Raw genomic sequence first — 22,862 nt, forward strand, 5'->3', positions numbered from 1 at the left:
AGTTTACAAGGTCTTCTAAATCTGGGAATGCGTCAAAATGCATGGATATTGCGTGGGAACACCCAAGCATGACCCATGGAAACGTCTCTCTGGCGCAGAGTAATGTAACACAGCGATTTGCACTATGACATTACTCAAGATTTATGAAGCCACACAGGGCCATGCAGGGTGGGCTTGCGTGGCTTCATAAATTTCACTTAAGGTTTGCATCACTCTTTTACAATGTTCCGTGGTGCAAGAGCTAAGCAAACCAGGCCACAAATATGGCCCTTTGTATCTATAAGGTGGAGCTTGTAAGCAAGGCAAATGGGAGGAGGAGAGACAGTAACCAATGAGTCTTCTTTGGTAAAGGTGGAGACGTGTTGGGATTAGATGCTAAAACATTTCCAGAAATGGAGGCAAAACCCAACTGGTTGTTTGCTCTGTCAAAAACAGCATAATATTCTCTGATAAACACATCTCCAAGGATCCAAGCTCCAAAGGAAGTTGACTGAAAGTTACTGGTGCAGAAGGTCTGAAAGGAAACAAAATAAATATAATTAAACTCTAAATGTGTATTGACATAAGGTGTTTTCTTATATTTATGTACTACAACAATCTTAATCAACTATATTACAGGTTACAGCATGGAAGTGTGTAACGTTTTTCATAAGCCCCCACTTTAATGTTCAGGGTTGACAAAAGTGGGCAACGTTTCCTGACTTCTAGCAGCTATGTCGAAGGCAAAGAGTAATTTGTCTCAATCATCTGCAAGCCAGATTTTCTGGTGTGGGACTGAGAAGTATCAGTCTCCCAGCTTGTAGGAAAGTACCCTCTTTTTGCCATGGTTACCCCCATTTCCTGCCTGATGTCAGTGTGCTTGACTGTGTTCACTGGGATCTTGCTAATCAGGACCCCAGTGATTATGCCCTCTATCCTCTACATTTTGTTGTTACATACTGGTAACCCAGTATTTCACCCAAAATTGGCATACTGGTTCTCCCTTATGAGTCCATAGTATATGGTACCTAGGTACCCAGTGCATTGTGGTTCCAGGGGATCCCTATGGGCTGCACCATTTCTTTTGCCACCCATAGGGAGCCAATGCAAACGCTTCTGCAGGCCTGCCATTGCAGACTGTGTGAAAAGGAACATGCACCCTTTCACTGCCATTTAAACTGCATCAAGTCACTTATAAGGCACCCCTATAGCAGGCCCCTCAACCCTGAGGGCAGGGTGTAGAGTACCTGTGTGTGAGGGCATCCCTGCATTAGCAGAGGTGCCCCCACAACCTCCAGAACCATTTCTGGACTTTGTAAGTGCGGGAACACCATTTTACAAGGGTACTGGACAAAGGTCACTACCTATGTCCAGCTACATAAAGTAACTCTGAACATAGGCATAATTGGCATCAAACATGTTGGAATCAGATCCTGATGCTTTTGCAAGCATTGGTTGTATGATTCCATGTACTCTGGGGGCTCCTTAGAGGACCCCCAGTACTGCCATTACAGCCTTCTGAGGTTTTCCAGGCAGCCCCAGGTACTGCCACCTCACAGACAGGTTTCGGCGCTCCTGTTGCTTGAGCAGCTCAATACCAGGAGGGCAGAACAAAGGATTTCCTTTGGGAGAGGGGTGTTACACCCTCTCCCTTTGGAGATTGGTGTTACAGCCTTGGGAGGGGTAGCCTCACCAAGCCACTGTATATGCTTTGGAAGTGTCCCCCTTGCATAATCCAGTCTACACCGGTTCAGGGACCCCCAGTCCCTGCTCTGGTGCGAAACTGGACAAAGGAAAGGGGAGTGACCACTCCCCTGTCCATCACCACCCAAGCGGTGGTGCTCAGAGCTCCTCCAGAGGGTCCCTGGGTTTTGCCATCTTGGATTCCACGTTGGCAGGGAACTCTGGGAGTATCTGAGTGGCCAGTGCCAGCAGGTGATGCCAAAGCCCTCCCCTGATAGGTGCTGATCTCTTTAGCTGACCAATTCCCCTTTCAGGGCTATTTAGGGTCTCTCTCTAGGGTGGCTCTTCAGATTCAGATTGAAAGATTCCAGCAGGAATCCTCTGCATCCTTTACTTCACTTTCTCGATGAAAAAACAGCACCTGGACCCTCCAGGAACTCTACAAACTGCAACAAAGAAGCAAAGACAATTTCTGCAACATTGTATCTTCAGCTCCTGCCAGCAACTGCAACTATTTCCTAGGGTTGAATCCTCAGAGGGCAGCCTGTCATCACCTTGCATCAGAAGAACAAAGGGATCTCCCTTGGAGTGAAGGAATCACTCCCCTGCTTCAGCAGGCACCTCTCTGCAATGATGACCCGCTGTGTAGTTCCCCTCTCCTGATGAGTTGTGTGGATCCTGAATCACAGGTGGTGGACTGAAGTGGTCCAGAGGATCCTGACGTCTTACAGTCCAACTTTGGTGGAGGTAAGAGCTTGCCTCCCCAAGCAAGACTGTACCACCATGCACTGCGTGTTTCGCAACTGCTAAGGCTTGTTGGCATCCTTACACAAAGTTCTTGTGCACCGTGCAGCTCCTGCCCCCAGCACTCTATCCTGCGACGGGCATCTTCCTGAGTGGTTCTCCGGTGGCGTGGGATCCTTTGTTGTAGTGCTGCGTGAGCCTCCTTTTGCACCTTCTTTGTCCCCATGCTATGGGACTCCTGTGCATGCTTCCTGTTTTTCTGTGGGCTCTCTGAGTTGCTGAGAGCCCCCTCTGGCTCCCCCTCCTGATTAGAGTCTACCTTGTCCCTCTTGGTCCCGGGCAGTGCCATTTTCTGCTAACCGCAAACTTTGCATGTGCCAATGCTTGTTGGTGGAATCCAGTGATGCAAACCAGACTGCAATCATCCATCCGGCATTTGACATCATCTGCAACAACCAGGAACCCGCATCCATCTTCTTGGGTGCAGTACTGACTGTTGTTCTTCACTGGTGGTTCTTCTTTTGCACTTTCATCTGGGTTAGCAGGGGCTCCTGTTCTACCTGGCATCTTCTGTGCTTCTTGCACTTTGTCCCCTTCTTCCACAGGTCTTCCGGTCCAGGAATCCACTGTTGGTGTCTTGCAGTCTTTTCTGGTTTTTGCATTATCTTCTTTCTCGTGTTCTTGTGTGTTCTAGGAAAGTTACTGTGATTTACTCCTGCTTTCCGGGACCCTGGGGTGGGTTCTATTACCTGCCTTTGGTGTTTTCTAAAGCTCACAGCGCCCCTCTACACGCTACACTTGCCTAGGTGGGTAACCAACATTCGCATTCCACGTTCTTAGTATATGGCTGTAAACAATCATTCCCTGCAACACAGACACCATTGCACTATGGTGCAAAGGTACTTGCGTTGGTACTACGCAGCTAAATTTAGTGCCAGTGCTAGGGGAAAAACAGGGTTGCACCATATTTTCGGAAATATGGCGCATCCCTGCGTTTCTGAAGTGACACAGTGTGGTGCTGTCAATTGTAGCGCAGAGCCGTACTGTGCCACTTCCTTACCATAGTTTTTTTTCAAAATCTCTTTGGAGCTATTGATTCCTCAACTACCTCACAATAGAAAGAAGAAGAAACAGAGTAGGGTGGGAGCAGACAAAGAAGGACTTGCTGTTTTGGTGTGGTGCTGTCAACACCCAGTATGGAACACAATATGAAGAGAGGTTAGGGGAAAACTGCCTCACATCCCACCACTCAGCTCGCCTCAATGCATTATGGTAAATGCAGTGCATGATAACACTTCTTCAGTGACAGTCTTAAGTTGTTCGCCCTTGTTGTTGCAGCCAGTGCTGTGTATCTGCCATTGAATGCAGTGTGAATGCTAATGCTTATGTCCACCTTTGTATGTACCATTACGTTTTATTAGTGAATTGCTGTTCTTTTATGCCAGCCTGCAGAACATTGACATTCTATTATATTGCAAAGCTGCACAGTTTTTTAATGTACCGCAGTCAGTTTATTTTGTATTGTACAATTGCACATTTTCTGCAATGAATAGCAAGCGCAGCTGCCTTCTGAGTATTGGAAATACCAAGGGAGAATTCCAGATATGATTGGAGTCAGCACTTGTCTGCATCAGTCTCAGTTTTTCAGGCTCTTCTCACATTCTTTCTGGTGCGGAGGTCCTGTCACCTGCTCAATAGCTAGTATCTTTTAACTCTATCCTCAGTCACGTGTTACAGCTCACAATCACTTTTATTGAGGATAACTAGCTCATGTATAATTGATATAGGTTGGAATATCTGGTGCATTATTGTGCTACCATATTAGTTATTTTTGTATTAAACACTTTAGGCTTTGTAGGCTATCCCACGTTTTTCACCTGGTGGTTAGGCCAGACAGCATAAGCACCTCTACTTACCACGCATTTCTTGCATGCCCTGTATTGTTCTGTGTCTGTCAGACACCTGTTAAAAGTGCACAGAATGTGTTGTCTGGGCAGGAGAAGGAGACCCTCTGATCCATGCACCCCAGGCCCTTCAACTGCCACACAAGGCGATCCTTGGGTGCAGGATCAGATACAACATTAACTGAGGGAAGCCCCTAACCTGTTTCCTTTTTCCTCTCCCCTCTCCTTCATGGTATGAGGAATGGAGAAAGCAGACCCTTGTCACTGCTTCCTGCATGTCTGTCTGGTAAAGTCATGCACAAGTATTTCAAGGGCTGGGTTGGACCCAGTAATGAGGATGAGAAAGGCGAGGATCCTAAAAACAAGATTGTTCCCCAACAGTGGCCCCAATTTTCAAAATGCCATGGAATAGCCAAAAATGGAAAACCAAATCCTGGGTCCGTGGTATGGAAAATACCCAGGAGAAGCCGGGGCGCCAGATAAGTCACCCTAGAGACCGAGCTAGGGAATCTATTTGCTGATCACTGAGCTACAAGAGGAGGAGAAGAACAGTGAAGTCCCCAAGGATGAGGGTTTGCTAGATGGGTACCCCCATGCTCACTGACGAGAAAGGGGGTGCAGCTGCAGATGAACCTGGAAATGGAGCACCACCTGCAGGGTCGCTGGTGAGTGGAGTCCAAGGAAGTAACGTGATAGCGAGCACTTTGATGCAACTGGTAGAGGGAGCGACTGAAAAGACAAGATTACTTTTCCAATCCTGTGGATCGACCCAGAGTACAAGCACAATCTGTTCCTGCAGAGCTGAGGAACATTTGAAAAACCACCACCACAATTACCAGAGAAGGCTTGAAACAGACAGCAAACCCATTGGGTAGGAGACAATTCCCCCGCCCCATTCCCATTCCAGTGATAAGGATGACGAGGACCCCTCCTCATCTGTTCATGACATGTTCCTTCCATTTTAGGGACTAGCTTGAAGTTGTGGGTACAATCATGGTTCATGTTCTGTGCACCTCCTCTGATTTAATGAGTGTTAAGAGGCTGTTCCTCAACAGTAGGGAAAACCCAACACAATTCCAGTAAGGATTACAAAGTATGTTCAAAGTGTACAGACCAAACTGGACACATGTGAATCAACTACTGCAGTTGGAGATACTTAGTGAGATACGGGACCATTAGGTGGAAAAATCAACATGGCCAAAACTGGACTCCACAAATGACTGGGGCGCCGCATGCTGCCACTGACGCATTGTGGAATGTGGTAGCTAATGAGTGTCTGGTGGAAACAAATTGGAGTAAGATCTCAGATTGGAAGGAGAATAAGGACAATTTGCCTATAGATCATATGAGCAAGTTTAGGATGTGTTCGAGAGGTTTTCAGGCACAGCCCATCCGACAAAGATGGCTCGTGAAGCTGAAGGTGCTGCTTTTGTACAGGGATTGTAACCAGATGTGAGAAGCCAACTGATGGCATGTATGGGATGACAAACTAAAAAATTACCAGAGTTGTTAGCCATTGCAAACCCTTACATGACTTCTCAGGAAAGAAGAAGATGTAAACCGTAAGTGATGGAGAAATGTCAATACATGCCTAAAGAGGAAAAGAAGAGGGAGGAGAGCCTCTCGAAGGGGGAAGGGAAGGGAGGTCAGGGTGGTGATAGAGTGGGAAGCGGTGATGGAAGGGGCAGAGGAGAGGCCTTGGGAGCTGGATGATATTTTGCTTGGGGCATGGGAACAGGGACTGTCCAATTATAGTATCAAGTGTGCTGGGTCTTGCTGACCAACACAAATGTTAGCAGGCTGCTCAAACTTCGTATTGTGCATTTTTGGATATCTTGAGAGGTTCTGACTGCACCATAAATACCCTAATCCAAGCAGTCCAGAAAGGCTCTATGTAGTTTGCCTTATTAAAGGTAAACACAACCACTTCCTCATTGACACTGCCACTACCTGGGCTGCCCTAACAACCTCTGAGTTTACCTATTTACAACTTATGGCTTGATGACCATCTGTCATTTTAGATCACTGCAAGGTTGACTCAACTTACCTTCTCAGTGAATTGGCTAAAAAGGAGCACAAGGCTTCAAAAGTCAAATTGCAGATTTGTCTTCCCCAACGAGATTAAACTTAGACCTTTAGGGGCATATTACAAGCCCCTTGTGCCTCCTTGCGCCGGCTAGCGTCATTTATTTTGTGCAAAGGGAGCATTAAGGAGTCCTACACTGTGCACCATATGTACAAGTGTGCTTCATTATACCTGCGCCAGGTATAGTGTATGCAAAGGGGAGGTACCCAGGCAGGGAGGCCTGAAAAAATGGCACAGTGAAATTTACAAGATTTCACTGCAACATTTTTCCATGACAGTCCCATAATAACCTATGGGCCATAAATAATGGTGCTAGTCAAGCAAAGAGCCACAATAATGCTATTGTGCTAACATGCGCCATGGTGTGCTCTATAGTAAATATAGCACTACCATGGTAAAGTTAGTGGGGCGCAGGGCGACGTGAGAAAAGTAGCGTATTAGAGCTGATACGCCACTTTCTTGTTAATATGCCCCTCAATTTCCACAGGTGAACAGCATCTGTCACCTATCTGCTCTGGAGCCATGTGTAAGTTACACTAACTGCTTCCCAGGTACAACGGGGCATATTTTAGAGTCCCTAGCACTTAGTGATGCTCCGGTGGCGCTGCCCTGCGCCATATTTACAAGGTGGCATTAAGCCACTTTTTGTGGCTTACCCCCACCTTGGAAATACAGCCAATTCACATGCAGCCCTTGCATGGGAGGGGCGTGCAATGGGTGTTGCTGTGAACGCATAGGAAGAGCAAAATGCCAGACATGATTGTTTATGTGCGGGAAGGTGTCCCTTCCTGCACATAAACAATCATTTCAAAATTACGCTATGCCAAATCGCCATTAGTGATTGTTTATGTGCAGGAAGGGACACCTTCCCGCACATAAATGATCAAACCCCTCAACGCAGACAGCCTTGCACAATGGTGCAATGATGCCTGCGTTGGCTCAGGCAGCTTAATTCAGCTCCAGCACAGGGGACAATATAGCGGTGCGCCGTATTCAATTAAATACAGTGCATCCCTGCGTTGTGAAAATGACAGAGCGCAGAGCTGCCAATTTTGGAGCAGCGTCACGCTCCGTCATTTTCTTTTTAATATGGGCCATACTTTTTTGGGTATGGCTAGGTCCTGTCAATAATTGTCCCACGATTATGCCGCTATAGCAAAGTCCTCGCACAATGATGTCAGATAAGATAACCCTGAACCCCTGCAGTGCTGTAAAGAGCCTGAAAATGCATTTGTGCTAGTAAAAGAGGTTTTAACTTCTGCACCTTCTGGGGCTTCATGATGATTTCTCTATTGTTTCAAAGGTGCAGGATCATGGTGATGAGAAAAAGTCCACAGATGACTAGTCTGCACCCTTGGGCCCAGTTGTGGCTGGGGTTCCAATAAGCCTCTGCACTATGGCTGCCTCTACACATCTTGTTAGAGCCTCTGAAACAATGTGTTGAGTTCCTCTTGGCTGCTGCGTTGCACAAGGCTATTGCTTCTTTCACCAAAACCACCAAAGCCGAGCATCTCCCTACAGCCAAATAGTCCTGGTATGACATTTCATAGGCGTGTGCTTCACACGCTACCGTCGTCTATTGCCCCACCGTGAACTCTGCTTCTTTGTGGCCCTGTTTGGGAGGGAAAACTCCATGGCTTCTTGTCAGTGTAGATGTCAGTAAGACCCCTTTTATTAATCTAATCAGTATCCAAATTCCCCATTGTGACCTAATTTAAGCCATCGTCTTTCTTCACGGTGAGTTATATCGTGCAGGAAATCCACACACAAAGTCGCTCCCTTTAGTGTCATGGTCTACTAATGGTGATGTATTGCTTTTTGGACCAAAGCTTTTTTTTCCTTACTCACTGTTGTTTACATCAAAGAGGGCCTGGCAGCTTCCCCAACAATAATGTTTTGCAAAAACAATGACAGTTCAAAACAAGAATTGTCAAAGTCAAAAGGCTAGCGGCCAACTGCAAACCTCATAGAGTTGCCAATGCTTGTTTTCAAAGGCAGGGGCTGCAGTACCAGGGGTTGGCCATGTGTGGTGCTGGATGTACTACTGATTCTTTTTTTGTCAGAGTAACTTACAAATTTGGCTCCACTCTCTTTTTTAGGTAATAGGGATGATTAAAATGACACTTTTGAGTAACTTTACTTTCAGATTTTGTAAACAGCCAGAAGTAGAAAAGTTACTAAAAAGTGTAAGAATAAAATTAACTTTATAAAGTATTCACAAGTGTGTCTTGCCTTTGTGACTATCACCCAAGGTGCTTGAAGAATACTGACCCCTCTGGCCTAATTGTGAGCCAGGCAGACATATGTGTAAGGATGCAGGGTGGCCGGCACATCCACACATATATCTGCCTATCATACATGGATCCCCATGGATTGGGGAATAACTACAGACTCAGTTATACCATGTTGAATTGGACAAGGAATTATCAATTATCTGAGCATATAGTAAATGCGTGTCGGGTGGTGGTGTTGGGTAAGGCGAGGTGGTGGGAGGGTGACAGGGGAAGTGGAGGATGTGAGCCTGGCGGGGTGAGCGTTACACCCTTAGAAGTGGGTTGGCAAAAGGCCAGGGAACAGGGCTTAGCTGTGCTGCTGCCAATTCCCAAAGCAGTTCCATTGGGCTGATTGTTGCTGGAATGTATTCCTTGCTTGTAAAGTTGGATGCAGTTTTACCACACGTGGAACATCCAGGTGCAGTAACACCGGCCACATATCATTGATGGAAACTCATCCAACACTATGATAAAACTCCACTGAACACTTCATCAACCCTACAAGTACTTTTCATGGTTCTCCACATTATGATATTCATAATAAATTTGTTTTGTATTCACCCTTAACCCACCGTCTTTACCTGGTCCATATAGGCACGTTCAGACAGAGGGTACTGGACCCCATTAATGATGAAGACAATTTCTGGCAGAAGGCTCATCAGCTTGCAGTTAACAGAGTACTAAAAGGGTCAGACAAGAGGAGGTTAATGACAGCCTCAGACATGTTTGAGAAAAATGTAAATGCGATGAAAGGGGTCCTTTTAACACAACTCAACTTTTGATAATTACTGTGTCACTACATAGAGACCAAACACATGCAAATCAGGCTTGGATCCACCATAATAAGAGCCTTGAACACACACTGATAAGCCAACATCCCTTCTACACAGGTGCAATAGCAACCCTAGAAATGTTTCTGCATCGTTGGGTCTCAGCAGTGTCATAACACACAGTTAGTCACAGTGACCCTTCCCCTGGATCTGCCCTTTCTGATTGGGATCCGTTAAAAAGAAGAACACAATATTATGGAGGAATGTTTAAATTTATCTCTTTTTTTAGTTTTCCTAAAAACAATACCCTAAGTGCAAGGATATGCCCATACATGCGTCTTGTGCTTACCGTGCTGTTGCACCCAATTTACACTTCATTGAAAAGGATCAAAGAGGCCACCACAAGCCTGGGGCTGCTTATTTTCCTTTAAGAAGGGACGTACATGAGGGTGGATCTTGTCTGGCGTGGACCAGTGTGCAAAAAAAATGCACTGTAATTACCAGTACCTGAGATTAATTCATACATTTCATCTGTAACATTTGCATTTCACTCAATTAATTTTTGCCACTAGTAATTACACAGCACCTTTCAAGAGACATCCATATCATAAAAAGTGGCAAAGTAGCAGCCCGAACTAAGATTATTAATCTGAGATCATATTTGGTGTAGATAGGTTCATGAACCACCACCATGGGCTGGCTTGCTGGGGCACATCACTGAGGTGCGGCTCATATTCGGCAGACCCAAGACTGATATGATTATGAATGAGGTCAAGCAGTAGAATATTCATTGGTGAGGTGGTAGCACAACCAAACTAGAGTACAACACAGTTTTAAGAGAACCTCTACTCAACTGCTGGTAGCAAAGGCACAAACAGTATCAATCAATCAATCAGTCAGGGAATTTGTAAAGCGCACTACTCACCCATGAGGGTCTCAAGGCACTGAACAGTACGCAATTTCCCAGAGAAATTATTATGTTTAAGTATTACCAAACACCTTTAAACTTAGGAACTCAACACATAAAATTACCTAACCCAACTTAAAAAAAATCATCAAGAATTTACTGAGCAGAATTATACAAAAACTAGAAAGATCAGGTAAGGGGAATTTGAAATAATGATTTAAACATTTTTTAAGTCACAAAAACAAAGAAAATACAAAGCAACAAATGAAGATCACAGTTTGTGGTTCATTGGGACCTAGACATAATTTCAGGAAGGCAATGCCGAAGCAGGGGTCAGAAAAGCCTTGTTGGTTGCCTCTGGAATAGTTTTAGCTTGAAACTTCCATATTTTAGGTTCTCTAAGTACTCCAATATGGCAAGACATGCAGTAGGAGCTGCCAAGGGTCCCTCAAAGTTAGATACATCACTATTGCGCTCCCACCGAAGTTTTCAGTTTGGCCCCAACCGCTCTGATCAGGATAAATCAGGATTTTGTTGCTGCTGAGGTAAATGTTTTGGTGGATAGTTTTGCCACCTCGCCCTTCCATGTAGTCCCTTTTACAGACCTTAGAATCTCAGGGCAAGGCTGGCTGCTGTAGCTGGAGCAGGTCCCAGCTCTCCCCGTGCTTCTGCATTGCTTTTATTCCTGCCTGCTCCTTGCTTTTCCCCCTGTTTCGTGAGTGCCTTCAACTTTCTTTTCGCTGATTCTCACTGCTTTCCCCCGTTTTTTGTGTGCCACCTTCTTTCTTTCCCTCGTTCTCACTGCTTTCTCCCTGCTTTTTCACTGTTTTTGAGTGCCTTCCTTTTGCTTTTACCTCATTTTCACTGCTTTCCCCTTGGTTTTTCTCACCGTTATGTGAGCTTTTGCTTTGATTTTCCCTCTTTTCCATGGCATTCTCCTTCCTTTTTCTCACGTTTTTTTATGTGCTTTCTCCTTGTCCTTCCCTCCTTTTCACAAGTATCTGCTTGCTTTTCCATTTGTCTTTTTGTGGTTTTTCCTTGCTTTTCCCACGTTTTCACTGCTTTCGACTTTCTTTTTTCCTCATTGCCGCTCCCACATGCTGTTTGTTATTTCCTCCTCCCACCGAGCTTCACCCACCAACTCCCAGCACTTCTCCCAGGACCTACTTATTGGAGACAGCACGTGACCCCATTGAGCAGGTCTAGACCCAGCTCTCTCCATGCTGCTAAACCGCTCTTGCTCCTGCCTTCTCCTTGCTCTTTCCCCTGTTTTATAAGTGGCTTCTCCTTGCTTTTTGCTCATTGTCACTGCTTTTTCCTAGCTTTTTCCCTTGTTTTTCAAGTGCCTTTTGTTGCTTGTCCCTTGTTTTCACTGCTTTTTCCTTGATTTTTTTCCGTTTTTTGATGCCTTCTCCTTGCTTCTTCCCCCATTTTTGTGTGCCTTCTCCTTGCTTTTCCGTTGTTTTTACTGCTTTCTCCTTGCTTTTTCCTATGTTTTTGTGTGCTTTTTTCTTGTTTTTCCCTCTTTTTCACTCATTGGTAAATTGCTACACTTTATAAATCCCTGATTTGTTGAGTTAATTGCTGTCTGTGTGACAAGCTGCTCCCCAAACTGAAAACACAACATGGCACACAGCCTGGGTGCCCTGTCCCCTACACACTCCATGCAATATATGTAAGTCATCCCTCTAGCAGGTCTTACAACCCCAAGGCAGTGTGCATTATATTACATGTCAGGGCCTGTTGCATAAATCTGAGGGCTCACCCTTACTGCGACCTGCTCGGTAAGCTGATTTGCATGAGCAGATATGCCTCTGCTGTTGACTTTCAGGCATAGTAAGTGTACAGGGAAGTCATTTTAAATGCATCTGCTAGATAGTAGTCATTACGACTTCCCCAGCTATTGGATGGATTATTTAAATCCTGGGATGTTTGGTATCATACATCTTAGAATAATAAACCCTCACTGACCCCAGTGATCGATCTGTTTAAAAATGCATCCAGAGGGCATCTTAGCAGCGCCCCCATAAAACATACCAGCTACTGCTATGCTGACTAACTGGTCCTGGTCAGTTCAATCACCACAGACACGTTTCTAGACCCCCACAGTGAGATCCAGTGCTCTTGAGGCCCAAAGACAAAAGTCTGCACTAGACCCAGGTGTTACCTCTTCTCCAAGGCAGGATGGACATTCCCAGGCAGGGAGCTTCAAAGGCCTTGCTGCCTTTGTAATGCATCCCAGGTCTCTCCAGACGGTGGAGATGACCAACCCCCCCGTCCTGACCCCACTTTTGTTGGCAGCACAGACAGGAAAAATAGTTAAATTAGGAGGAGTGACCACTTCATGCCAGTCCCACTTCTAAGGTGGACGAGCTGAAGTGGACACTACTTTTCCTCCATTTTGTGAGGAATTAGGCCAAACGGTTAGGGCTATGCCCACTTCCCAAAGGAAGTGGCCACAAGAAGGGTGTAGTCACCGTAAAGGTGGGTAGCCCATTGGCTACCAGCTGGCACTCCCTGCAATGCACCTAAATTCAGTATTTAGGTGGCACCCCTCAACTCTAGAACTCAGATTCCTGTTGACCTAAAAACAGCCAGGCAAAACAGAAGTCTCCGAGCAGAAAAGACTGAAGACACCAACTGACTTGGCTCTAGCCCTACTGGCCTGTCTGCAGCCTTCAAAGAAACCTACCCCCAGAAATCGACTGTCCCGCAGCCCAGTGACCTCCAGAGACTTGGGAGGGCTGCCTGCCTTCAATAAAGAACAAGAACCCCTGTGGACAGCAGACTTGTCCAAAAGAAACATCTCTAAAGAAGAAAGAAGTCTGTCTGAGGAACCGCAAAATCCCGAAACCGCCACCTGGAACACCTCTGCACCAGATGCCCACGGCCTGAGTTTAAGTGGCCCACCAGTCCAGTGAAGGTTCCCCAATCCCTGCCTGACTCCACAGCAATGCCTGTAGCCTAAATCTGAGGGCTCACCCTGACTGCGACCTGCCAGGTAAGCTGATGTCTAACACTAAAAGACACCTCTGCACCCGGAACCCGTGGGCTTTGGGGAGCTAGACCGTAGGTGTTCCTACAACTCCTGGCACCTTAAATTACCTGGGCATCTGTGGGTTGACCTCTCCCACCCCCTGGCCAGAGCCTGCAGTCCGTTTCTGAAAATGATCTCCTGCATTGACTAACATTGGGAGCACGAGGCTGTGTTAGCACTCTGCATCCGGCTGCCTCTTTGTCGCTGAGGGTGTAAGTTTGATGCTGCCTTGCAGTCCACCTTGTTCTTGCTTCAACCCCAGGAGATCCACCTTTGACCCAGCTCTACTAACCTGTAAGCAGCGCTGCTACAGATACCCCCGTCTCCACTGGATAGCATTGGTTGCCCAACACTGTGTTGGCACACTGCACCCAGCTCTCCCTGTGCCGCTGACGGTGTAAGTTTGGTGTTGCTTTGTGCCCCCCCCCCGGTGCTTGCCACAACCCCTGGAGACCAACCTCTGGCACCGCCTGCACTTACCTGGGAGCAGCGTGTCTTCAGCCCCCCAGTCTCCATTGACTAACATTGGGCACACACTCCGACTTTGACCTGGGCACCCAGCCGCCCCCATACTGTTGTGGGTGCACGCTTTGTACCAACCGGAACCTTGCTCTGTGCTAACCTGAAACCCTGAAGACTGGGGTTGTAAATTATGTACTTACCCGAGAAACTGCATTCTTGTTTTCCTGCTACAGGCTAACATTGAAGACTCTGAAAAGTGCACTGTACCAATTTTTGAAACAGTAAAGTATTTTTAATTTAATAACTACTTACTTTATAGCAAAGTTCTTTGGTTCAAAGCATATACAAAAGCAACTGTTATTTTTCTAAATTGGTCTTGGATTTATTCTTTGAGTGTGTGTCTCGCTTGTTCACTCTGTGAGTACAACAAACGCTTAACATGACAAACCTAGCTGCCCATCCACACTACCTCAAAAAGGGCACTAGACCTATCTATTTCTGCCTCTGCAAACCTTTGGGGATCCACTGGACTCTCTGCACTATGTTCATCATTTTCGTGCACTATGTAGAGAGCCAGTGTCCCACAACCCACCGTTTTCAAATCTGACAATGGCCCGCCGTTCAACAGTCGAGAGTTCAGGGAATTTCTAGTCAAACTGAATGTTAAGCATCAAAAGAGCACACCTCGGTGGCCTCACTCCAATGGCATTGTTGAATGATTCATGGGCATCCTCATGAAAGAAATTTGGTGAGCATTGATGGAGGGCATTGAACTGAAAGAAACCCTGTGCCAAGACCTCTGTGGTTATTGCTCAAGTCCTCACTCTATAACTGGTGGGAGTCCTGCCACCTTACTGTTTGAGAGAGCTATTTGAATCGTGTTGACAGTCGATTGATCCTTGGATGCCAATAATGTTCAGGCCCTGGACACTTCTCAAAACCGGAAGATGAAAATACATGCTGATCGGCATCAACAAGCTCAGGAAAGAGTCTTCGATGAAGGTAACTGGTTGTGGTCAAGCAGAAACAAAAGCAAAAAACAGTCCGTTTGATGTGGAAACTTTGAGGCTAGTTACATATAAAAGACACATGGTGATGACTCATCGTCCAGGAAAACCCACCACATGAGACTCGTCGTATTTCAAGCACCAATGTCAACATTCATCAGCTCCTGCAATCTTCGATGAGGTGATTTCACATGACAGTCCATATCAGATATCAGAAACTACAACATTGATGCCCAGTCAGAGTGTATCTCAACCACCTCATACTACTCGATCTGGCTAACTAGTGCAAGCGCCCCTACAACTCATCGAAGTTATCTGATATAACTATTGTTTTGTACGTTTTATTTAAGAAGGGGGATGGTGTTGTGTTGTGAGACTACGGGTCAGGTTTACAAGGCCCTAGCGCCTCCTTGCTCCACACAGGCATTTTTTTTTATGCTAATGTGGCTCAAGGAGGCAATTTTCACTGCACTATATTTACAAAGTGGCGCAATAATAGCATTGCGCCACTTTGGGACCCCTTGCAACACATTCTGCCTGTATCAGGCATAATGTATACAAGGGGGTGAGTTCTGGGGTTAGGAGGCCCGCATAAAATAGTGTAGTGAAATCTGCAATATTTTATTGCACCATTCTTGGCGTCATTTTTAATGCCTGCTCAGAGCAGGCGTTAAAATGACGCACCCATATTAACCTATAGGCCACCTGTCACTCTGCTCCACTAGTGTCAACATTTTTGACGCTAGTGGAGCAAAGTGCCATAATAGTGTAAAAAATACTGACGCTATTGGTCTAACGATCCCCATGGTGTACTATATTATAAATATGGTGCACACTTGGTGTTGTTAGGTGGGACAGAAGAATTGCAAGCAAACTGGCACAGCAGAATTGTTGTGCCAGTTTCTTGTAAATCTGGCCCTATGTGCGCTAGAACAAGTGTGGTTCTGGGTGGATCCAAGAGAAAGATTGAGTAATCTGTTGGGAGGTGTTAAGGTGTGGTTATTAATGGTTATGACAAAATCAGTGATTTTACTGTGGGATTGTCTGCGGAGGAATAAAGTTGTCTAATTAGGAGCTCCATGTGTGCTGTGTTCTTTGCATGCTGTCGAACTGGGAAGGGTGCTACAATGGGCACTTGGCACCCCTGAAAAATAGAGTATTTGTTACCTCAAACAGTCACGATTTTGAATCTGATCTCCAATGTGATAGTCCTATCTACGCATTTGGGGTGCTATTTGTATTAGGAGAAGTGTAGGAATGAAGGGCAGTAGATCATTTGCCTGTGGCTGGACATTCCGGAGTTTGCCATCACATCAATGTGAGGAAACTAATTTCTTTAAGCCATTAGTAGGGTATATTTGGTAAGAAAAACTGGTGGGATGCCTGCTTACCACACCTCGCTCTACTCCTTTGAGCCCCTCGCTTTGTTTAGAAAGACCTTGGTTGTAAGGTACCTGGGGATGGCCAACCACATGCTCAAAATCTCCAGCCTTCCACCATGAGAAATGTGATGAAATTGGGTGTTTCTTTGTTCTACCAAAACGTAGATGTTTGTAGAGGTTTATGAGTGAGAAAGCCAATTTCCACCTTCCTTGAGTCCACATAGTATTTAAATTTCAAAACTTCTGAGGCTCAGTAGAGTACCCTTGAGGACAGATGGCCCAGACGCAAAAATGGCAGAAAACTCTATGGTGCATATTTACCACCCTGGTAGTGCATGGCAGCGCAGCAAGTCGCCTAGTTGCTCTGTCCTGCGTCACAGGGAAAGAGGAGGAATGCAGCATATTTATTCAATACGGCATGTTCCTGTCCTTTCCTCCTGCAGAATGCAGCACACATAGAAAAAGAAATAAAGATATTTCTCCTTGTTGCACCTCCCCTGGGGAGGTGTAAGATTTTCCAGGTTTACAAGTTCTTGTTAATATGGGGATGGGTCAAAATCCAAGGAAGTTGCGTTGAAACACCTACATTGCCTCACTCCATATTCATGGAGCCATTCAAAGCCATGTAAAGTGACTTTGTGTACCTTCAAAAATATGACTTAGAGGTTTGCACCACACATGTAACACATTGTGTAGCGCAAACATGGCACAACCCTCTCGTAAATATGCCCCTGTGAGAATTGCCAAGAAATTTTATGTTAGGTAGCCATGGTTTGACAATTGGAAATCATGCTTAATTTGAGCCGGTGGTTGCCAGTGGAGTCTACCAACACTTATGTTTGGGGAACAGCACATATTAGTCTACATCAGACATTTACCAAAAGCAAAAGAGAGAAAAACACACAAAGGGGAAAGAATGAGGAAGAGAAATTTAAAACCATCGAAAAGGAGAAAAGCAGGAGCCTGCAAGAGTGAGATAGATGGGCAGAAGGGTCTGGTGGTACATTAAAGAGTTATGAGGTGATTTCCTGACTATGCAGCTTTTGTTTTCAGCGCACTGACGTTTAGTAGCGCCGTCCACACTCGGTTGAGGAGAGGATTAGGCACCAGCACTCATTCTTCCACAAATCAAGTACTATTTGAAGGGCACTCTGGGGCAGAAAATGTAAATAATCAATGCAGGCCACTATTGTGCCAAAGGCCTTGGATGTCAAGTGGTCATTAATGCCTGGGGTTCGTGGGGTTATCTCGGTGCCAGTCGACCCAGAACCAAATGTAGTGGCCATTCCACCATGTGCAGTTGATGACTTAACATGTTCCACCGCTTGTAGCACTACCCTCATGTGTGATACAATGATTACTGTGGAAGTGTGAAAATGCTGGCCTTTAATCGAAAGAGTCCTAATGCACCAGGGACACATGCACCCTATAGAAAGCCATTAAAATAACATTAAAACAATAAATGCAGTGATAGTGGATGGTAGGAGTTTTGGCACTAACAGGTGAACTATGTGTTCACTGCTATTTAAATGTGAAGAATAAGTGCATTGCCCGAATACTTGACATTTGCAGGTAGTACAGATAACATGAGCGTGTCCAGTAAATACGCATAATAACTCCTCCGATCCCTCCAGGTGTGGTTGGGCTTGCAGGATAAATACTGCAGACATAGTACTTTTTAAATATGGATGAGTAACAGTGCATCTAGAATTAAGACTACATGAATGCAGTTTTTAAGTTCATCTTCGCTGCAGGATGGTCACACTAACACGAAGTCTCATTTTGGTAGAGTGACATGTGTGAAAGCTGGGTGGTCAGCAAAAAGGGGGCAAACAGTAGGGCACTATGCACAGGCCCTGCACCTTTCACCAACCGGAGACTGACCCTGTTTCATAGATCTCAGCTCTTCTAGGGAACAGATCAAGGGACAGCCTTACCCATCTGCTCCACTAGAATAGCTTACCTGGGTGAGCTCCTGAGGGAGTCAGGTGTTGTGAAATAAAACCCAGCACTTATCTCCCTTCTTATTTTTTTGTAGTGTACCAACAATGATCTATGGAGTAAAACGTTCTAGTTGCTCTCTCTTTATAACAATGGCCCTCCTAAAAGCAACAGTGGTATATCTGGAAAACAAAGATTTCTAAGCACAAATCCTTTTAGGAGGGCATGAATTAAAGGTACCACTGTACTTCTAGGCTGGAGTTAGGAGGCGCATTTACAGCTATGGCGTCTTTCTTTATATCTTTGAGGTTGCGAAATGGGTCGGTTTGGTTTTTGCCAGTTCAATCAATCAATCAGTCAATCAATCAATCAATCATTCATAAAGCACGGCAGATCTCAAAGCTGAAGCAAGAGCGATGCAGGGGGAAAGCTGGACTTAGGACCCGCTCCATGGGGACCTGCTGCGGATTCCATTAAGTAGGTCAGGGGGGGAGGGACGGTGGGAGGTGTTGGGTGCGCTAGGAAGGAGGTTGGAGTAGCAAGGAAAAAGCAAAGAGAAAACAGTGAAAACAAGGTAAAGGCAAAAAAGGCCCACAAAAAAGGAAAGCAAGGAGAAGGCACACAAAAATGGGGTAAGAAGGTGGCACATGGAAAACAAGGGAAAAACAAGGAGACGACAATTAAAGAACAGGGAGAAAAGCAAGGCGAAAGCAGTGAGAATGAGGGAAAAGGAAGGAGAAGGCACAAAAAATGGCAGAAGAAGAAGAAGCAGAGAGAAAGTAGTTAAAACAGGGGAGAAAGCAAGGAGAAAGAAGTGGGAACACAGCAGCCCTTTAGAGAGCAGACCTGCTGATCTTACTTCCTGAGTAAGAGTAGAAGTAGGTGACCAATTCCCCCGTATTTCCTACAATTATGACTTTACTTTGTGGCTTGTGCCGGTCTATTGTACAGTATTATGTAGACTAGGATCCCTTGAGTGCTTCTTTAAAATAATAGTTAATTATGTATTGTTATGGTTAGAAATGCAATCAGAGATGAGCAAAAGTGTAGAGCAGGAAGAAAACAGCATGAGTTGTCCAAGAAGAAGATCCTGACAGAGGTCCTAGCAAAACAAAACCACAAGGAGATCTCTGAAGATGCACACGCAGCAGAAATTTAGCATCTCTAGAATGATAAAAGAAATAATAAATTACAACAACTCTGTGAGTAGTATGATGGGGTGCTGCATACCTCCCTGTCCGAGTTCAGTGAGGCTCCAATATAATATAGAATGTTTAGAATATCTGAAGGGGGACCGGCTATCAGAGATGTCCCAGTGTCCACAATGGCCTGACACCCCCCGCGGCAGGCAACCACAATCCCGTTCACTGTGATGCTGAGAAAAAAGAAAGAGTTGGAAAATGTACTCAATGTCATCATAAATGTACAAGCTTAGCGAGGGATGGCTAACTCAACTCAAGTATAGATATACATAGTCTTACATATACATAAATATGCACCACATTCTGTCTAATACCTATAATCTATTCTCTCTCCCCGCTCTCTAGGTGTGAGGGATTTCTCCACTACTTTGCAGGATAGCTACATACAACGCCACTGGAATTATGTGGCAGGGGAGCACCAAGTTATGGGGCTGGGTTGACTAAATTGTGCAGCAAAATAAGGCAACTATATGGCATAATGCAGCAAATTGTTTGATACTATTACTTCATTATATTTCAATTTTCACAAACAACCTAATTAGGTTGAATTTAACTACCAATGTAGAAACAAGCAACCAAAAGATGACCAGTTAACCTTTGCAAAGGACCATCAACAGCACAAGAAGCCAGGTAGTCACACTTTTAGTAACTTTTCATCCATTTGAGCTAGAAACAATATATCCATATACTGTTTATGGTGAGGTAAACCGATCTGTATATTCTAATCATATTTGCCCCATTAATGATGGGCTCGGAAAAGTGTGCCTAACCAAATACTATTTTTAATCGATTTCCTGATTAGTTTAGATAGTAGGTGAATAAACAGGTCCATACTAATGTTACTTGACAGTTTATTGAAAGTTCCTGATTCGCAAATATCATCAGATAATCAAATGGGTGCTCCACCCACCCCTCATTTTGGTACACAGCCAGGTATTGGCAGACAGGCCAGGGTGTAGCAGCTGTTTTGGTGCTGCGGTCGGGCAGAACATAAATGTAATTGCTGTCCTTTTATTTTTAGAACATGTTTTTAAGGTAAATTAACAAGTTAAAATAATGCAGCAGAAAATATATTGGGGGTTATTCTAACTTTGGAGGAGTGTTAATCCGTCCCAAAAGTGACGGTAAAGTGACGGATATACCACCAGCCGTATTACGAGTTCCATAGGATATAATGGACTCGTAATACGGCTGGTGGTAAATCCGTCACTTTTGGGACGGATTAACACCTCCTCCAAAGTTAGAATAACCCCCATTATGTGGTAAACGCAGCAAATCCATAATTGTGTGAAAAAAAGCAATGGCTGCAGAATGATGTAATTGCAGTGGCACTGGGTACGTACTATCGGAATCAAATTTAGATGAATGAATGAAGCGGATTTGTAAAGCACCTGGTTACTCCAAGGGAGTGCTCCCATGCTAGAGTCTATTTCAGCTAAAACAGAGGAAGAGAAGAAGAAAGGAAACTGATAGTCTAATGCTTCTAGGAACAGTTAGGTTTTCACTTTTTTCGAAAGCCTGATTCTTGCCTGATCACCCTCAAATCATGTGGCATGGTGTTCCACAATTTGGGGGCAGGATATCTGAAGAAGCAAGCACCCAGACATGCTTTATTAATGCTTGGGATGGATGCTAGGACCATAGTAGACAATCTAAGGCTCCAAGAGTGATCCTTATCAGGCAGGCCGCAGCATTCTGTACTCTCTGTAGTTTAATAAGTCTGCTCCTGGTGGCCCCAAGGTACAGAGCATTACAGTAGTCCAGGTTTGATGTGATGAGGGCCTGAACAACTGTTTTCCTGGTCTCGCTGGATAAGAGGTGCAGGATTTTTCATACCAGTTTTAGGATATTGAAACAGGTACCGGCCAACACTGATATTTGCTTGTCAAAACTCAGCTGAGAATCAAACCAAATTCCAAGATTCTTTACTTCTGGTTTAGGTGTTGGTACAGACCCCATACTATCCAGCCACCAGGCCGAGAACCAGATCGAGGGCTGTTTCCCAACAACAATCACTTCAGTTTTACCAACATTCAGTTTGAGACAGCTTTGTTCCATTCAGCCAACAAGGCTGGTCAAACATGACTTAAAGTTTCTAGCAGAAGAATCCTCGATCTGGGAGAGATGGATAATCAGTTGGGTTTCGTCCGCATAAGACACTACGTTAACGCCCCAACACTCAATCACCGTGGCTAAGGGGTGTATATAAACATTAAACAGTGTAGGACTCAGAACAGAGCCCTGGAGGACAGCAGAGGACTGATGCAAGAGACAGAAGTACTCTGACACTTGTTGGCGAGTTTGAAGGAGATGACGGAAAGAAATCTACTGGCTGTTCGGTGACGTGAGATGCAAGAAGGGGTAATAGTCACAGCGGCACAACGTGTGCGGAGCTCGGAGGGTCCCCGGGGCACTGTGAACAGATCGTTAATAGCTCGCGGATAGGGGTGGGGGACTGGAGCAATCAGACCCGCACTACAGACCAGACTACAGACTCAAAGATTGGGAGAGGGAGAGTGGTGCCACTCGCTGCATGGCCATTGCCCTCCCCTCTCCTACCTCCACCCCTCTACCTCCACCTCAGTTTCCTCAAAGAGAGCAGAGCTGAGAGGCGGAGTCAGGCTGACTGCATACCAATATTAATTGAGATCATTGGGGGAAGGTCAAGGGAGGACTGGGAAGGGCAGAGCGCAGAGGCTGCAGTCAGCTGCCACCAAGAGTGTGCCCCAGAATCTTGCAGAAGCAGCCCGGCTAGTGATGGGTGTGGGTTGCAAAGGTCTGGCGAGGCCCGCTCCGAGCCCCTGAACATTTAGCCCTCCTCCGCCCAGCTTGCTCAGGCCCTGCTTGCTCTGCAATCGGCACGTTATTTTTGAAGATATAAATTTAACTTCACCTGCAAACTGCTGTCGCCTACTCTACTCTGCCCATTCCACCCACCTTGTTTATCTTCACTTACTTTAGCGACGCAGACTCTGACATGGATGCCTGCAATACAGCCTGCAATACCGTCAACATCGCCTCTTCTGTCTTTCTCGTCCTCAAACGCATCCCTGTCAATGGACACTTGCCTCCAAACTTCAGGCCTGACACCAGCAATGTCTAAATTATGTAAGGTCACCAAGAACAGCACAAGACAGAGCTCAGCACCATCAAAAAGACCAAGCCTGCATTCGCATTTAAACTAGTGGCAAGGCGTCTCATGGCCAGATGGGCCTCGAATTTAGGGCTATTGAGAACATTATCAAAAGGTCCTAAGGAAAAGTCATGGAGGCAGCCTCGGGGGGTTCACGCTCAGCCTCTCTACAGTCCTGGATGCCCCGGCCCTTGCGGCCGTCTAACACCTTCAGACTGCATTACAATGAGCGGCTTAAAGGCTCTGCCAAAGAGACACTCTCTAGTTCGGCACAAAGAGTTGATCTATCAATTGATAGCCACCCAAACAGGAACAGTGTTAAAGTAACAACAAAACAGGGCAGGCCGGCTAA

At 45.5% G+C, this 22,862-nt stretch overlaps 1 protein-coding gene across 1 annotated transcript in view; it reads right to left on the reverse strand.

Annotated features, from left to right (window-relative positions):
* Positions 1-277: 277 nt before the first annotated feature.
* The window catches only part of LOC138249014 (pepsin A-like), a 128,463-nt gene continuing 105,878 nt past the window's right edge, over positions 278-22,862 (reverse strand). Inside the window, exons 8-10 of the mRNA XM_069203071.1 lie at positions 19,406-19,550; positions 9,251-9,349; positions 278-514 (exon numbers count right to left, since the gene is read on the reverse strand). Of these exons, the coding sequence (XP_069059172.1) occupies positions 278-514; positions 9,251-9,349; positions 19,406-19,550 (481 nt within the window). The remainder of the gene's footprint in view (positions 515-9,250; positions 9,350-19,405; positions 19,551-22,862) is intronic.

Source organism: Pleurodeles waltl, chromosome 8 (assembly GCF_031143425.1).
Source record: "Pleurodeles waltl isolate 20211129_DDA chromosome 8, aPleWal1.hap1.20221129, whole genome shotgun sequence".
Classification (NCBI taxonomy): domain Eukaryota; kingdom Metazoa; phylum Chordata; class Amphibia; order Caudata; family Salamandridae; genus Pleurodeles; species Pleurodeles waltl.